At 36.6% G+C, this 18,337-nt stretch overlaps 2 protein-coding genes and 2 non-coding genes across 4 annotated transcripts; 3 read left to right on the forward strand and 1 right to left on the reverse strand.

Moving 5' to 3' along the window:
* Nucleotides 1-437: 437 nt before the first annotated feature.
* On the reverse strand, nucleotides 438-1,324 carry LOC121771299 (probable calcium-binding protein CML25). The gene has a single exon (XM_042168081.1). The coding sequence runs from the start codon at nucleotides 1,268-1,270 to the stop codon at nucleotides 704-706; it is 567 nt and encodes a 188-aa protein (XP_042024015.1). The 5' UTR covers nucleotides 1,271-1,324; the 3' UTR covers nucleotides 438-703.
* Nucleotides 1,325-12,195: 10,871 nt separating this feature from the next.
* LOC121773114 lies at nucleotides 12,196-12,277 on the forward strand. The gene has a single exon (XR_006044687.1). It is a non-coding gene; the product is annotated as a small nucleolar RNA Z199 (small nucleolar RNA).
* Nucleotides 12,278-12,307: 30 nt separating this feature from the next.
* Nucleotides 12,308-12,386, forward strand: LOC121773090. The gene has a single exon (XR_006044663.1). It is a non-coding gene; the product is annotated as a small nucleolar RNA SNORD18 (small nucleolar RNA).
* Nucleotides 12,387-15,951: 3,565 nt separating this feature from the next.
* On the forward strand, nucleotides 15,952-18,235 carry LOC121772648 (patatin-like protein 2). The gene is made up of 6 exons (XM_042169834.1): nucleotides 15,952-16,373; nucleotides 16,458-16,641; nucleotides 16,727-16,888; nucleotides 16,960-17,262; nucleotides 17,333-17,508; nucleotides 17,928-18,235. Exons 1-6 carry the CDS (start codon nucleotides 16,051-16,053, stop codon nucleotides 18,130-18,132), a joined length of 1,353 nt encoding a protein of 450 aa, XP_042025768.1. The 5' UTR covers nucleotides 15,952-16,050; the 3' UTR covers nucleotides 18,133-18,235.
* The last annotated feature ends 102 nt before the right edge of the window (nucleotides 18,236-18,337 follow it).

The following is an 18,337-nucleotide window of genomic DNA, read 5'->3' on the forward strand; positions in this document are numbered from 1 at the left end:
ATTTAAATTTACTAAAAATGACATTAGCTTTATCCTAACTTCTCATCTTTATTACACTAAATGTCATTATAAAAATATTAAAATAAAGTAAAATAATTAAATAACACAAGTCATAAACGAGATTTTAATGCATGATTTATAAATCCGTACTAATTAGACGCAGTATAAATTGTATATTAAATTTGGATTGAACTCTACCAGCATTGTGATATGCTCTTCACCAGCTCAACTGCAGTATAACAAACACAATTAAAATTCCCTTATTTTGACCGTGTTTTACAGTTGTTGAACGACAAAATAAAAATTCATTATTTGTATCAATATTGGTTGGATCTGTCGCGAAAATGAATAGAAATAGACAAACATGCAAAATCATCTTCATTCAATTGGTCTCCAACTTTTGAATCGAATGACGAACAAGAAGCCCAGACACAATCTAATCAACATTTCTACAATCATTAACAACCTAAATTCAAAACCAAAGTTAACCGTATCATATAGCACTTATCCTGACAAAAAAGTTTCAATAAAAAAAACTAAAACTAAAAAATAAATAAAAATAAATTAAATACCCAGACTCCAGAGAATCAGCACCAAAACATAAAATAACAAATAAATATAAACAAATCCAAAAAATGTAAATTTTTGTGAGAGATCCGATTAGCAAAACATTCATCGTCTCTGAATATCATAAATGACAAAATCATTCCGATTTGGAATGGTCAAAGCGGGCGCCCTTGGTCATCATGACCTTGAACTCATGAAAATCGATGGTGCCGCTGCCGTCGATGTCGACGCCGCTGATCATCCTCTTGCAGTCGTCGAGCGAGCAGTCCTCGCCGATGCTGCGGAGGACGTTGTGGAGCTCGTCGGCGGAGATGGTGCCGTTGTTGTCGGCGTCGAAGATCTGGAAAGCGTGGCAGAGCGTCTCGTGCACCTCGTCGACGTTGGTGTTGTTGAGCTCGATGAACTCGCGGAGGTCGATGAAGCCGTCGCCGTCGCCGTCGGCCTCGCGGATCATCCCCCGCAGCTCCTCCTCCGACGCCGGGTGCCCCAGGCTCCTCATGATCGCCCCCAGCTCCTCCGCGCAGATGCGCCCGTCCCCGTTCGCGTCGAATTTCTTGAACACCTTCTCCAGCTCGTCCTCCATCCTCGATGCCATCTCGAATGCCTGTGCCGTTGCGATTGGGATGCTGTCGTTGTCAGGCTCCGGCTCCTGGTGTTGTTGTTGTTGTTGTTTCTTCTTCTTGAAGAGAGATCTGAGGCCCATGATTTTGAGGATGGAGGGAAGAGAGAAGGAGGGGGATTACGTGGTGGCAGGAACGTGAAGGGAGGCTATTTTTGTGAGTGTTTGTTGGGAATGGAACCAACTATTTGTTGAGTTGATTTTGTATATATTGTTGGGATATTATTACTAAATAAGCTACACTAAATGTGATTATTGTTATTAAACGGATTTGGGGTGAATCTCTCTAGGTTATTCCTCTAATTGTAACGGTTACTTTTTAATTAATGAATTGCTGCAATTGCATTAGTGGGGATAGTGTGCGTTGATTGGGTATTCTAAGAGACTATGATTTGCAATTAAATCGTTTTTTTAAAAACTTATTTAGATGTGATTCTCATTCTTAATTTGAGATTTGACGATGTGGTGAAAATCTTGATACGAAAGGAATGAATGATGCCGTTATTTAGTGCGAAATTCTTTTGACAAAACTCACAATAAAAACCAAAACAAAAGAGATAAAAATTCATAATAATACTCAGTATTACTAATATGCAAAGATTTCTATTTAGTTTAACAATATGATGCCTTTATGTATACTAATACTCAGTATTACTAATATGCAAAAATTCATATTTATTTTTTTTTTATAAAAATTCATGCTCCAAGGGAAAGAGTATTTGACGAGGTATTATACGGTATACTTACCTCTTCTTGATAAAAAAATGTATAAAGTTAGTTATTTTATTTGCTTTTCTAATTTACCTTCATTTCTTGGAATCCATTACTTTTTTAAGAAGGTATAATAACTTTTTTTAAAAGGTAAATGAGAAATATACCTTCTTAATATACCTTTCTCCCTTGGAGATGCTCTAAGTATAAAATATTGTTGTTAAAGACTTGTTTGACGCTATTTTTTATAATTGAATTAATATATATTAAAATATTATACTATTATTCAAAAATATTACCAATATAATATTCAATATATATTTTAAACTAGTGTCATATATAAATTTAATTTAAAATATATCTATATATTTTCTAGGGGCATCCAAATTATTATTTTTAATTTCAGTCACAAACACCTGCAATAAGTCGACCCTAAATCAGCTACATCTTATTTCCCTATTTTATATAATTTTTATTTAGAAAATAAATAACATTGATTAAAACATTACAATGATAGAAGAAGAATGAATGTATTTTGTAAAACGAACAATCCTCCTAGTATATTATATCTATAATTTGAGATGACCTTCTTAAATCATATACTGAAAATTAAGCCTAGAATTGCAAAATCGTTATAATGAAAAAACATACTCCAAAATACTACCACCCACAAGATTATCGAAATATTAATGGTAAATGCGAATATTTACTAGAGTAATGTTATTGTTTCAATATGACTTTTATAGCAAAGTTATACTCCATCCGTCTCAGAAATTTTGTCACATTTTTCTATTTTCGTCCGTCTCACAAAATTTGTCACATTTCAATTTTTACCATTTTTTATAATGGACCGCACATTTTATAAGTAACTATTCTCACTCACATTTTATTATAAAACCAATACTTTATAAGTATGACCCACATCCTATCAACTTTTCAACCAACTTTCCATTATATTTCTTAAAACCCGTGTCCGGTCAAACTATGACAAAATTTGGGAGACGGAGGGAGTGAGAGCATCCACCGTGGGGCGGACGATAGTCCGCCCGATGCATCGGGCGTGCTATCGTCCGCACTGTAGCTATACGGACGATGCCCTATGCATCCCCACGGATGATAGGCCATGGAACACCCATCGGGCGTGCTATCGTCCGCCACAGATGATTCTCATTCTTAATTTGAGATTTGACGATGTGGTGAAAATCTTGATACGAAAGGAATGAATGATGCCGTTATTTAGTGCGAAATTCTTTTGACAAAACTCACAATAAAAACCAAAACAAAAGAGATAAAAATTCATAATAATACTCCGTATTACTAATATGCAAAGATTTCTATTTCGTTTAACAATATGATGCCTTTATGTATACAAAAACAAATTTAACTATAAAAAATGAAATAAACTAGAAAGCAAATCCTAATTGATAAAGAAAAGAATATTAAAATCAATAATTTCTTATCTACTTATTATAGTTATCGAGAATAGTAGTAACTATTAGTATAATTTTAAAAATTTAGGAAATTCTAATTTATGGAAGGAATGAAACCAAAAACTAATTAACTTCATCCATATATGATATATGCATCATTTATTTAATATTAGGAATATCTAATGTGCCATAAATACTCAAACAGGCCATCCCATTGTCAGGCTCATGTCGGAGTTTGTAGCTTCTAGGCAAATTTGTTGGATCGAATATTTTATTTTTGTGGTTGTAGATAAATGGAGAGGGTAAACGGAGGGGTTAATTACCATATTTATCTCTTTTTTATAAAATTTGAGGAAAAAGTATTTGATGAGGTATTATACATTCTTTTATTTTGAAAATGTATTTTTACTTCTTTTTGATAAAAAAATGTATAAAGTTAATTATTTTATTTGCTATTCTAATTTACCTTCTTTTCTTGGAATTCATTACTTTTTTAAGAAGGTATAATAACATTTTTGAGAAGGTAAATGAGAAGTATACATTCTCAATATACCTTTCTCCCTTGTAGAGCCTTGTAGATGCTCTAAGTAGAAAATATTATTGTTAAAGACTTGTTTGACGCTATTTTTTATAATTGAATTAATATATATTAAAATATTATACTGTATTATTCAAAAATATTACCAATATAATATTCAATATATATTTTAAACTAGTCTCATATATAAATTTAATTGAAAATATATCTATATATTTTCTAGGGGCATCCAAATTATTATTTTAAATTTCAGTCACAACACCCGCAATAAGTCGGCCCTAAATCAGCTACATCTTATTTCCTTATTTTTCATAATTTTTATTTAGAAAATAAATAACATTGATTAAAACATTACAATGATAGAAGAAGAATGAATGTATTTTGTAAAACAAACAATCCTCCTAGTATATTATATCTATAATTTGAGATGACCTACTTAAATCATATACTGAAAATTAAGCCTAGAATTGCAAAATCATTATAATGAAAAAACATACTCCAAAATACTACCACCCACGAGATTATCGAAATATTAATGGTAAATGCGAATATTTACTAGAGTAATGTTATTGTTTCAATATGACTTTTATAGCAAAGTTATACTCCATCCGTCTCTTTGAAATTTTGTCACATTTTTCTATTTTCGTCCGTCCCACAATTTATCACATTTCAATTTTTACCATTTTTTGTAATGGACCTCACATTCCACTAACTTATTCCTACTCACATTTTATTATAAAACTAATACTTTATAAGTATGACCCACATCCTATCAACTTTTCAACTCACTTTCCATTACATTTCTTAAAATCCGTGTCCGGTCAAACTATGACAAAATTTGGGGGACGGAGGGAGTGAGAGCATCCACAGTGGAGCGGACGATAGTCCGCCCGATGCATCGAGCGTGCAATCGTCCGCCACTGTAGCTATACGGACGATGCCCGATGCATCGTCTGCGCCCTATGCATCTCCACGGACGATAGGCCATGGAACACCCATCGGGCGTGCTATCGTCCGCCCCATTGCGGGCTACGCGGAAGATAGCACGCCCGATGCAAAACGTTTTCCTTTTTTAATTTTTTTTTTAAATTTTCTTAGTCTATAAATACCTCATATTTTCATTCCACTTTCTACACTTCAACACACACCAATCTTTCTCTCCCATCTCTCATCAATTCTCTATTTCCCACGTACCAACTCTTTTTTTCACTAAAAAAATTAGACCCGACGACGACTTAAGTACCTCGGAGGGCATTACTCGGGCCTTGACTCGGGCCTTATTCGATTGCGTTCATGAGGCTACGGCGGAATGCTTGGCCGAAATGGAGAGCGAGCGTGAAGCGGCGGAGCAGGTCCAAGCGGAGTAGATCCGGAGGCCGATTCGACGTCGGACCTTTGTCCGCTGCGAGCACGACTTGGCTCACCAACGTCTGTTCGCATACTATTTTACCGAGGAACCACGGTGGGGCCCGAAGGTTTTTCACCGCCGGTTTAAATGCGGCGAGATCTTTTTCTCAGTATTGTCCAAACGTTGGAGGCACGTGATGAATACTTCCAATATCGGGAAGATGGCATCGGCAGACCCGGACTTACGCCGTTGCAGAAGTGCACGGTTGCGCTCCGTCAGTTGGCCTACGGCACCACGGCAGACATGTTTGAAGAGTACCTTCACGTCGGGGAGACAATTGGCCGCGAGTGTCTGAAGAATTTTTGTAGGGGAGTTGTGGAGGCTTATAGCAACACATATTTGCGAAGGCCGACTGATGTGGATTGCCAGGCCCTGATGAAGATGCACGAGACGGTGCACGGCTTTCCTGGAATGCTAGGGAGCATAGATTGTATGCATTGGGAGTGGAAGAATTGTCCGACGGCGTGGAGAGGTCAATTTACTAGTGGATACAAGGGCAGCCACCCGACGATGATCCTTGAAGCCGTCGCTGATCATCGGCTCTGGATCTGGCATGCTTACTTCGTGTAGCGGGGTCAAACAACGACATCAACGTCCTCAACTCATCCAACCTCTTCACCGAGCAATGCAATGGCAATGGCAACGGCCCGGTCATCGAGTTCACTGCCAATGGACGCCAAAATCATATGGGGTACTACTTGGCCGATGACATATACCCAAGGTGACCTGTTTTTGTGAAGACGATCAGCTGCCCAATGGGTGACAAGAGTGTTTTATTTGCGCAAAAGCAGGAGGCTGCGCGGAAGGATGTGGAGCGGGCATTTGGTGTGCTCCAAGCGCGGTGGGCATTAGTGAAAGGTCCGGCGCGTTTCTGGTACAAGGAAGTCATTACCGATGTCATGTATGCGTGCATCATCTTGCATAACATGATAGTCTAACACGAAGGTGGAACAGTCACCAATTGAGGTGATGATGAAGCTGGATCTAGCTCCAGCAGGCGACCTCGCCCCACGTTCGAGGATTACCGATGGGCTACAATGAGGTTCTATCTAGACAGGCCTCAATGCGCAACCAACAAGACCATGCTCAGCTCATGAACGGCATGATTAAAGAAGTTTGGGACTGTAACCGCCATTGAGAATTTGTAGTTTTTTTTATTTCGTACTGTAATGTTTGAACTTTTAGTGAATGAAGTTTTTTTTCCAATTTTTGTAGTGTTTTAATATTCAAATAAATAAAATGCTTAAGGCGGACTATAGGGCGACATATAGGGCATCCCACTGTAGGTAAATGGGTAAGAGGATAAAATGCTGATGTGACGGAGCATAGAACGTCCTATAGGGCAGACTATAGCGCGCCTATTGTGGATGCTCTAATATAGACGAGAAACACTTGCAATTTTTCTTGTTTACATAGAAGCAAGCAAATAAATACTTTTGTTATTCATAGTGATAGTTTACTGAAATCTCACGGCTAATGTATAAGCATAATCTTACTTCCCAAATACTCCTATATCCTTTGAAAACACACTGACAAATCTAGTCGATTGATTAAATATTTCAACGTTAATTAAGATAGTATAAGTCTCTCGCTGTTTTTAATTAAATGTAAGGCCCCGATTATTCATCGAGCCAATGTGTTTTTGAATTTTTGTCTTTTTGATGTAGATATTCAATTCGTTTTTTTTGCGATTTGTATTGAGGTAATAAAAAAATGTAATATATGGCAATAAATTAAATAAAATACTCCTTAAAAACAGCAAATTTGGTAACATATGAATCCATCTTGCTTTAATTGGGCCCAAATAAGCCCAACTACGTCGTAGAGAGCACGAAATGCATAGTACTGTAATTAACAACACCTCACCATTAGTATTTATTTTCCATGTAGAATTTATTAGAAACCTTACAATATTATTGTCGAGCAGAAATTATACATCTTTTCACATTTATCATAGTATATCTATTAGAAGCTAAGGTAACCAACAAAACATATAACAATAACATCGAGGCCAATATTTACCAACACATTCACCTCTAATGGATTTCTCTTTGAGACAACTCAAATTGCAAGTGGTGTCGCTTAAGCAAAGCCCAGTTTTCGTTTTGCTACGATTTCTACACACCTTCCTCATACCCTTCTCTCCTTGGACTTCAAACTGAGTATTATCAGCATTTATTTCTGTACATTAATCATTCATAAAAATGAGTTAATTAGCCCTTCAAATGATACGACTTCGACTAAAAAAAGGATTCAAAATTCATCTATATTAATTAATCAAGAAATTACCATGAGAAATTAGGAGGAGCATTAAGATAGGAAGAAGTATATTTATCATGATGAGTTTCATATCTTATAGGGGAGAAAAATGAGATCAATTGAAATGGTTGTAATCTTAATAAGAGCAATAAATAGCTGAGATTCGATTTATATATATATATTTAAAAATTTTCCTAATCTGCTTTTTTGTTAGGATGTTTTAATGAGTTTAGCAGTTTGGAGAGTATAGAACAATATAATAATAATTGTTCGGCCAATTTATTGAAGTGTCTATTTCCTTATTTTGGTCTTTTGGAGGATATAATTGTATTAGATGATATTGACAAACAATGCAATTACTCATTTATCCTTAAAAAAAATATTGTTGATGACGGAAATTTGATGAGAATTGATGGTTATTCGCTATTCAATTCAACCACCGCTAAGTAAAATAACACAAATCTCCTATATCTCATGCTATATAGTCTTAAGCTATAATCCTTTTCAAATCTCACACTATAATCTTTATCAAATCTTCTATATCTTTTTAAATATTTTTCACAAATTAACTAATAGTAGTACTAATTACATACCAACAAAATATCACAGTCCTATATCATAAATATGTTTCGTACGCTTTGCAATTTTGTCTTATTAAATATTTCCTCTTATGAATCAAAAGCAAAAAAATCAAGAAACACTCTTGCAATTTTTCTTATTTATATAGAACTAATAGAAGCAAGCAAATAAATACTTTTGTTATTCATAGTGATAGTTTACTGAAATCACACAAATAATGTATAAGCATAATCTTACTTCTGAAAGTAGTCATATATCCTTTGAAAACACACTGACAAGTGACAAATCTAGACATCGAGTCGATGATTTCAACGTCAATTAAGATAGTATAAGACTCTCGCTGTTTTTTTATTAAATGTAAGGCCTCGATTATTCATCGAGCCAATGTGCTTTTGTCTTTTTGATGTAGTTATTCATTTCGGGTTTTTTGCGATTTGTATTGAGGTAATTAAAAAATGTAGTATATGGCAATAAATTAAATAAAATACTCCTACTTAAAAACAGCAAATTTGATAACATATGAATCCATCTTGCTTTAATTAAGATATAAACTCTCGCTGCTTATTTATAAAAGTAAGACTGAGTAATCATCGAGTATCGAGCCAATGTGTTTTTGTCTTTTTAGTGTAGTGGTTATTCATTTCGGATTTTTGAAATTTGTATTAAGGAAATAGAAATATTTATGACAATAAATTAAATAATATATTAAAAACAGTAAAATTGATAGTAATATGATTCCATATATCTTGCTTTAATTGGGCCAAAATAAGCCCAAATTCACATGAGAGCACAAAATGAAGTGCATCTGTGATCTGTGCATTATATTTATATTATATTATATTATATTGGGAAGATACCTTATTTTTCTTGTTGAATCACATCTCACCAATAGTATTTATTGTCCAAGAATAAAATCAATACACTCCGTTGTAAGAAAATAGTCCTATTTTGATTTTATGGGATATTCACAAAAAATAGTCTCATTTTTAAAATAAAAAGTTTTTCTTTTATATTTTACTAATTTTTTTTTCTTTTTTATTCTTATTTTTTTATCATAACTTGTGCCTGTCAACAAATAAGATTATTTTTTTTGAACGGAGGGAGGAAGTATAATTAGTTAAACATAAGATTTTAGTTGCTCGTTGTAATTTGATTCGGGACAATGTTTTGATACCTGGAGTAATATTTATGAATCAACACATTGAGAATTCATTAGAAATATTACAATATTATTGTCGAATAGGAATCATACACTTATTCAAATTCAACAAAGTATATCTATTGGAAGCTAATGTAACTACCAACAAAGCGTATAACAATGACATCGGGGCCAAAATTTACCAACACATTCACCTCTAATGCCATCCGCAACGCTGTCTCTTATCCGTCTCTTAACCGTCTCATCTCTTAACTATTCATGGGCCCCACTGTACTTTTCACTCCATCTCTTAACTAAGAGACAGAACTTGCTACCCTCCATCTCTTATCCGTCTCTTAACCATCTCATCCCTTAACTATTCATTCAATTTCATTTTTTATTTTTATTTCCAACAAATTCAACTAATAAAAACACATTTCATTAAATAAATAAAAATTACAACTTAAAATCCTAAAAAAATACATAATTAAATTCGTGGTAAAATAAATAAAAAAAGACATAATTTAAAATACAATTTTATAGAAATTATAAAAACTACTCCGCCGGCGAATCATCCCCCGGAGACGGTAGAGGCGGAATACCAAGTAGTCCCACAAGATACACAATATTGGCATGATGGGCTTGAAATTGGGCAGGCGTCATGCGGGAAGTGTCCGCCATCGTAGCGGTGAAGTACATGGACATTAAGAAGGAGGGCGGCCCTTGGGAGCCCGCCTGGCTTGATTCGCCTCGGCCCCTTCTCCCTCTAGCCGCCTTCGCCGCCTTGGTCCCTTGCGGCCAATGGCGCCCACGGGAGGACCCCCCTGCATCATCCGCCGTGCCCTCAACCTCCTACTAGGCAACCTCTTGTGCGGCGCTGCCTAAACCGCCCCCACTAGACGAGTATTGGCCACCCGCCGTGTGCTTCGTGCGCTTCGACGTCGAGCCCGTGCTGAACTGGACATCTCCGGCCCACCTTGCCTCGTCGTTGACGACCTCCCAAACATCGACATGTTTAAATTCTTTGCTGGTGTCGTCGAAATAGACTCGCAAAGCCGATCTCAGAATGTCGGCTCCCGTGGCTCCGCTTTGGTAATGAGTCGCTTCAGTCTTGTAGATGCCGCAGAATTTTTTGACCTCTTTATCGACTCGGTCAAAATGAGCGCGGAGCATCTTCAATGTGCGGCGGCGGGACCCCTTCGGCTTAATCTCGTTGTAGGCCTCGGTGACCTTTTCCCAAAAGCACTTCCGGGTTTGTTGATTCCCGACGATGGGATCGTACGAGACGATGATCCAGGCGTTGAACACAACCATCGTGTCCTTGCGCCTGTACGGATGCTGACCTACATCCTCCTCCTAGTCCGCCTCCGCCTCTTACTCCACGGCGTCGAATGCCCTGGAGCTTCCACCGCCTCGTCCTCCTTCCTGAATGGGTTCATCCGGATAATCCTTCCTGATTTGGGATAATCCCTGCGAATACCTAGGGGCGGAGGGACGAGCGTATGCATCCACATCAAAATGGGGTGGTTGGTACCTCGCCGGCGTCGACGAGCCTTGGGTGCCCACCGTCGACGAACCGGAACCCGAACCACCCAATACATTGTACATGCCCCCAGTCGCCAAACGCGTTGATGTCAAACCCGCTGGAGCCGCCACCGCCAGAGTTTCCGTCGCCGGACATTTTGTGATGAAAATTGGAGAGGTTAGATGAAAATTAGAGAGGAAATGGAGATGATTTGGGAAGAATAGATGTGTGTTTGTGCGTGTATTGAGGATGAAATATGATTATTTATAGAGTAAAAAATAAATAAAAAATGGTCGAAACCGGTAATATTACCGTTTGATTTTTTATTTTTATTTTTTTATTAAATTCAAATTTTTTTAAAAAAATAATTTATTGCGTCAGTGTGACGAAGCCCCTCGCGGGCCGGCGAGTAGGCGTCACGCGTGGCGCCAGCGCGCGGGCGCGTGGCGAGACGGCTCGCCATCCGTCTCGGTGGGACGGGCGTCTCGGCGGGATGGTGACGAGACGGGACACTGCAACGCGTCCCGCGTCCGTCTCGTCTCGAAGGGACGAGATAAGAGACACCCGTGATATGCGTTGCGGGTGCTCTAATGGATTTCTCTTTGAGGCAACACAAAGTGCAAGCAGTGTCGCTTAAGCAAAGCCAAGTTGATTTTTTGCTACGATTCCTACACATCTTTTTCACACCCATCTATCCTTGGATTTCAATCTTTGGATCAGCATGTACTTCTGTACATTAATAAATCATAAAAATAAGTCAAGTTGCCCTTCAAATGACATCACTTGGGCTAAAAAAGGATTCAGGAAAATTAATCAAAAATAATTAATCAAGAAATAACCGGGAGAAATTTGGAGGAGCATGGGACAATAGATGTGCATTGCATTAGATGATATTGGTGAACAATACAATAGATGTGCATTGTATTAGATGATATTGATGAACAATACAATAGATGTGCATTGTCCGACCTATTTATTTGAGTGTGTTTTTCCATATTTTGGAGGGGATATAATTGTATTAGATGATATTGATATAACTTATTTATCCTTAAAAAAGCATATGTTGATGACGGAAATTTGATGAGAATAAATTGGTTAATTGTTTTTAAACCACAAATTTTAATAATTTTATTAGCTTTAAAGTTGCTAGACCTTTAACCGCAACGTGAATCACAATAATTTTAATCTAGATTTCAGTTATCGCTTACCACAAATCTCTTCTTATCAATGTAGGGTTTTGAACTGCTCTCTCCTCATCGCCTCTCACCTATAAATTGGGAATTTGAGATTCCTTCTAACTACACCTAATTTTTATTTTTTCATCTTCAGCCTCCATCTTCTCTCTTTTGCAGAAAATTTCATATTTAATAGGAGTATCCCTTTTCGTTGTTTTCAATTTTTTGTGTTTGATTTTCTTTTTAAAGTCATGTGATGAGAAAAATAACTGCAACAATATGATGGTAGAAATCCATGATTCCTATAGTATTTAAGTCTCTGATGATTTTTTATTTTTCCTGGTTATTACAAGTTATGGAGATACGATGATTTCATTATTTGGTCCGTGTTTCTGAACTTAACCTGACTGATAAACCCTTTCCAAAACTCTGATCTCCACTTTTATCATGCTTATTTTTTTATACTTACATATTTAGCATTTGGATTTTTGAAAAAAAAATCATTAATTTTGTTGAAAAAATCATTAATTTAGTAATTCTCTTCGAGAAAAAGAGATATATCTTTGTCTCTATTCTCTTGCTCTTCTGTTTTGCAATAGCCAATAGCAAAAAGTCTTTTTCAAAACAAAAATGACTTATTATGAAAAAGACTTATTAGTGTGAATGGAGTACTACACCTTAGTCTGAAACTGTGAATGGACCTCAGTGTGATTATTCATTTATTCTTCATGATTTTTGCATTTCATGATAATTGCCTTGTGGCGTTGAAGACAACACGACATGATCTCATTTTTTTATTTGAGCAAATAATTAATTGGTTAAAACCAGCTTTTAAAGTCTAAGACCATTTTTAATGGTACACTAAAACTGAAAGTGGGATGAATAATTAGCTTTAATGGTACTCCAAAATCAATCTCATTTTTAATTTTTGAATAAAATTTTTTTAGGTTCACACTAAAACAAAATCAATTTTTTTTCAAATTTCATGAGTTAAAAAGGCATAATATTTTTAAGTTTGAGTTTAGTGTAAATGGTTGATGTTTTAATTATATATTCTAGAAATTATAGGATCAGTGTTAAAAAAATCATAAAGAACGTAACTATGCTGCATCTTTATGAGGTACAAATTGATAATTCATCAAAATGACCGAATTAACCGAGCTCATACTATTATGATTAAAAAAAGCGAGGCATTAGTTTTAGTTAGTCGTATTTATGGAATTTAGTTTTTATAATTCACCTTTCAATGTCAACTCTTTCTGGCTTCTTTGGTTTGTTCTCTTAGATCCATCATCCATCCCCATAAATTCCAGAAAAAGAATAAAAAGAAAAGGAGAAATTTATTTTTGAATAAATAATCCGAATACATTGAGGGCATGTTCAAGTTGCTATATATGGGCAGAAAATGGTGTATTTCTAAGCTTAAACCTTTGTTCATGTTTCTTGTTGATTTTGAAGTCAGCCCGAGAAATAGATTTGGGCCTGCACTGTTTGAGCCACAAATACCATTATTTGAATTCTCGACATTTTGATGGTATTATATTCTTGCATTGAGAGTTGTGCCTAGAAATGAGGGACATATACCATATTTGCCCTGCGAATTTGGAGGTGGTGTGATGTGAATTTTTTTGGGTGAGGACATTTTAGGCAGAACACTCCTTATTGCCTTTTAATTAAATAATAAAATAAAGCTGCTAAATCTATTACAAGTCTAATTATTGAATGTTGAACAACAGCAATTGTCAAAAAATTACATAGTTAAACAATGACTAATCTCATCAAGATAATATTCTAGGCTATCCATATCAATTAAAATGAACAGGATTTCGGCCAATTTTCATTGGCTCTACTTCTTTTAGTCATTTTGATTAGTGTTAATTAAATTATTGTAGAAGGTGATTTCGTACCAGAATAATGTGATATGAAGATCTGCAATAAAGATTCTGGCGGTGCATGCACAATCAATTAGTACTATATGACAGCATCACTTCAATTTTTAATAATTTAAATACAGTTCTGTAAGTAGACTACAGTTGGTGTGATTTCCCAACTTTGGTCATCGTAGCTTCTCATCAATCCATAAAAAGGAGTACTAAAAATAACAAATTCATCCACTCCAAGATACTAGTACTAATCCCTAAGCTAAGGGTTAACAACTACACCAGTGCAGTTATAATTTGCAGCTACTTTACTTATTTTGTAAAAGTGACTTCAATTATAATATATTCTATATATGCTCTGTAATTTGTAGGTGAAAGTTAAATAGGGGTGTCCAACGGTTATTTATACAGTACTATTTACATTTATGTTTTTACTAGTAAAATCCGTGGCATAGTGGTGTCCAAATGGTTAGTTTGTAGTTAAGAATTGAACAAAAATAAAAATGTGCTACTCCTTAATAATTTCAAATCACATTGAATAGAAAAGAGAGGCCAAACAGTGAAACAACACAGAGCTTGTTGCACAAACTAGTCGTAAAAGTATTTAGAAGACCAAATTTTCCTATTTTTAGCATAAGCAAGTGCTAAACGTGTTTAGGAAGGTAGCAGGCATGCATAATTAATTTGTATTTGTGCAAAGATGAATAATATGACAAGGCGGCGTTAAGAATAGAGAAAAGCATAAAAAACACTACTAATAATTAATCCAACTAAATTAATCCTTCCATTGGAAAAGACAAATTACGACCGTGTCTGAACGCGCGCAATTCCAAAAGGGCTCTCACATGGATCACCCACCCAATACAAGTTGCATAAGCAAATTTTTTACGAATTTCACCCTTCTTTTAATTTGTTGTATAAATATAATTTGCAGCACACATATCTTGTGTCCGCTGCCGGTAATGGCAAATGCCAGGCAATGGGGCGATTTTTCGGCATTACTGTTGCTGCCAATAATATAATTTTAAATAAAGATTATAACAATGACACTTTTGTTTTACATAGCCCACCCACATAATGAAATTCTTTATTTGGTGATTCTATTTTATAGGAGTACAATTTTATGAGCAACTTGTGGAAGTTTATTTTTTTACGGGTATTTTCATGTTATGCAATGACATTCTAGATGCATTTAGCGATGAATAAATGAGGTCGTCGATAACCTAATTAAGACCGCCAACACATGCTCAATATGTACAAGGCACAACACAACGTCCTCAATATTTTTGCTAATATTAACTGCATGCGTGTTGGGAGTGAAAATTCATCCATCAATATGGAGATTGAAATGTGCCACATCGGGCCATCTTCATAGAAGCCGTCATCAAACTTCAGACTTGTGAATTTGGCATGCGTTCTTAACAATGTGTTTAATAGTTTGACTTATGTTGCAAGCTTCACGGCCAATGAGTTTTAGTACGAAAGGAACTACTACCTCGGAGATACATCTATACCAAAGTTGTCTTTCATGAGGACCTTTTTGTGTTCAGTTAATCTAAAAAGAGGTCGCTTCGCTCAAAACCAGAAATCGGCCACAAAAGACGTGAAATGTGCTTTCGGTGTGGCGTGGATTTATGGTGCCCTTGGTATGAATTATGAACGCACTATTGTTGTGATGAAAAATCCAGGACGCAGGGTCAACTACCCTTGTTCCATATGTGTCACATACAGTTTTCTTTACATATTTATATGATCAAAGATTCAAAGATATTGACATGAGGACCACTCTTTAATTAGTTACACATATATTAATCGATTCGTTTCATAAGTAACCAAACACTACCCAAACAAATACCGACATTTGCCTTTGGCTTGACTTCGCTTTAGTCTTCCTAGTTGAAACGTTGCATTCGATCAATTTCTGATTGCTATTCTGGAAATTAATTTACTGTTTTGTGGAATAAGTAGTATAATTTATCATTCAAGGACCTAGCATTTTAATTATTTGTCATGACAGGGCAACAAAGACAGCCACATTTTAATAATTCAGAAATTTTAATTCAAAAAATACATACGTAGCCATATTCCTCATGTTAATGATGTCCTATAAATAAATTAAAAAGAAAATAATGTAGCCATCCCATGCACCTAACTCTTAAATCTTATATTCCGATGCGTTTGCCCATTAATTTCACTCTAAAACTTGTGGATCTGAAAATCAATGGAGGAAATCCCATGCTTCCGTCAAACCGATCAGCCGCCGGAGTTCAGCCGCTACATCACCGTTCTCAGCATTGACGGCGGCGGAATCAAAGGAATCCTCCCCGCCGTCATCCTCGATTTCCTCGAATCGCAACTACAGGAGGTGGATGGGGAGCAAGCGAGAATCGCCGACTATTTCGACGTGATTGCCGGAACGAGCACCGGCGGCCTAGTCACGGCCATGCTCACCGCTCCAAATCAAAGCAACCGCCCCCTCTACTCCGGCAAGGGCATCAAGCCTTTCTACCTAGAAAACTGCCCCAAGATTTTCCCCCAATCACAGTTGCTGCGTGTTTCTTCGTTAATTCAATTACATAATCAGTGATTCATCTAAATTTGAAAATCCATGTGATTCAATTTGTGCAGCTCTCTCATTCCCTACGGAAGACTAGTGAAGTCGTTGCTCGGGCCGTTGTACGACGGAAAGCACCTCCACAGCGTCCTGAAAGACGAGCTGCAGAGCATCAAGCTCAGCCAAGCCATCACAGATGTCATCATTCCCGCTTTCGACATCAAACGGATGCAGCCCGTCATTTTCTCCACTTACGAGGTGCCTAATTTGAAGTTCACTCTCAATTTTTTTTTATTATTGCTCCTTATTTTCGCCACTGTTGATTTGGGTGTAAATTGGTCAGGCAAAGAGAAATCCGTTGTTGGATGCTAATTTTGCGGACATCTGCATTAGTACTTCGGCCGCTCCAACGTTTCTCCCCGGGCACGAGTTCGCCACCACGGACGGGCAGGGGAAGTCGAGAGAGTATAATCTGATCGACGGCGGCGTAGCTGCAAATAATCCGGTACGTTAAAACTAATACTATTGTTTTGAATTAATTTGAGTTGGAATTGATGTTAAGGAATGATGGTTCAGACTCTGATCGCGATAACGGAAGTGATAAGGCAAATGTTCGACAGCAGCGTTGACTACTTCCGAATGAAGCCGGTTGACTATCCTCGGCTTCTGACGATATCGATCGGGACCGGAGCGGCGAGAGTCGACGAGAAATTCGACATAAAACGTGCTTCAAAATGGGGGATCTTGGACTGGCTGCTGGAGGGCGGAACGACGCCGTTACTTGAAATATTTAGCCAAGCAAGCGCGGATATGGTTGACATTCACACTTCTCTGTTGTTCCAAGCACTTCAGTCCCAGGACAATTACCTCAGGATCCAGGTCAATATTTTTACCTTTATAATTATGTGTGAAATTTATCAGTTAGTTAATAGTTGTGTTTAATTTGTAGGATGATGAGCTGACTGGAATTGAGAATTCGGTTGATATTGCGACCAAGGAGAACTTGGAAAGGCTTGTGGCGATCGGCGAAAGGCTGCTGAAAGGTCCGGTTTCAAGAGTTGATTTACTTTCTGGCTTAACTGAGCCCCTCAACAATGGAGGCACTAATGCACAAGCTCTCAAAAGGTCAATTCTTTATCCCAATATTAATTACACATGGTGTCTTATATTTTAGTAGTTGGGGAATGGGAAGATTGAAATTTGTTATGCACTCTCATTACCTAGTGCTCACAAATTGTCTCACTCAATACAACCATATTGAAATATTCGAGATTAAGGTATAGTTTGAATATGATAGATACTAAAGGGCAGGCAAAAAATTGGACCAATAAATACTATAACAAAATTATAGTGAAATGTTCCCAATTACTGGCTTCCCAATTACTTGTTACTGCGCTGCGCATTTCACTACCCTTAAGGTATAGTTTCAAAATTTTCTAGACAATCTTCCCAATTACTGACTTCTCTTTGAAATCTCAAGTCTGGGCAAGCCTTGATTTATAGTAGTATTACACTAGACATAATTTGGAGACAAAACTGTGCAGATTCGCGCGTATATTGTCGAGTGAAAGGAAACTTCGTTTGGGTTCGAAGGGTAGTGAAATGCGCAGCGCAGTTCCGCAAGTGAGGACGAGGCATGCCAAAGTTGGGAAGACCTTCAAGATTACCAATACTTACCCCAACACTTTGCGTTCCTATCCAATGTGTTCCATCAATGCAATCACACCACATCTTCAAATCTTACTATGAAACTTTGATTTTAGTGTTATGTCACTTCCCTGTTCATTTTTTATGTGTGTAAGAACGTACGGTGTTAATTGCCATATATTGAATATATTAATAAATTAAATCATATACTATATGAAATTGGATGGTTGGAGTTTTTCATGCTAGTAGGGTGATGTGATCATGTGAGAGTGTGAAGTCGTATTTATGGGTAGATGTGTGCTTTGAT

This window comes from Salvia splendens, chromosome 16, assembly GCF_004379255.2.
Source record: "Salvia splendens isolate huo1 chromosome 16, SspV2, whole genome shotgun sequence".
NCBI lineage: Eukaryota > Viridiplantae > Streptophyta > Magnoliopsida > Lamiales > Lamiaceae > Salvia > Salvia splendens.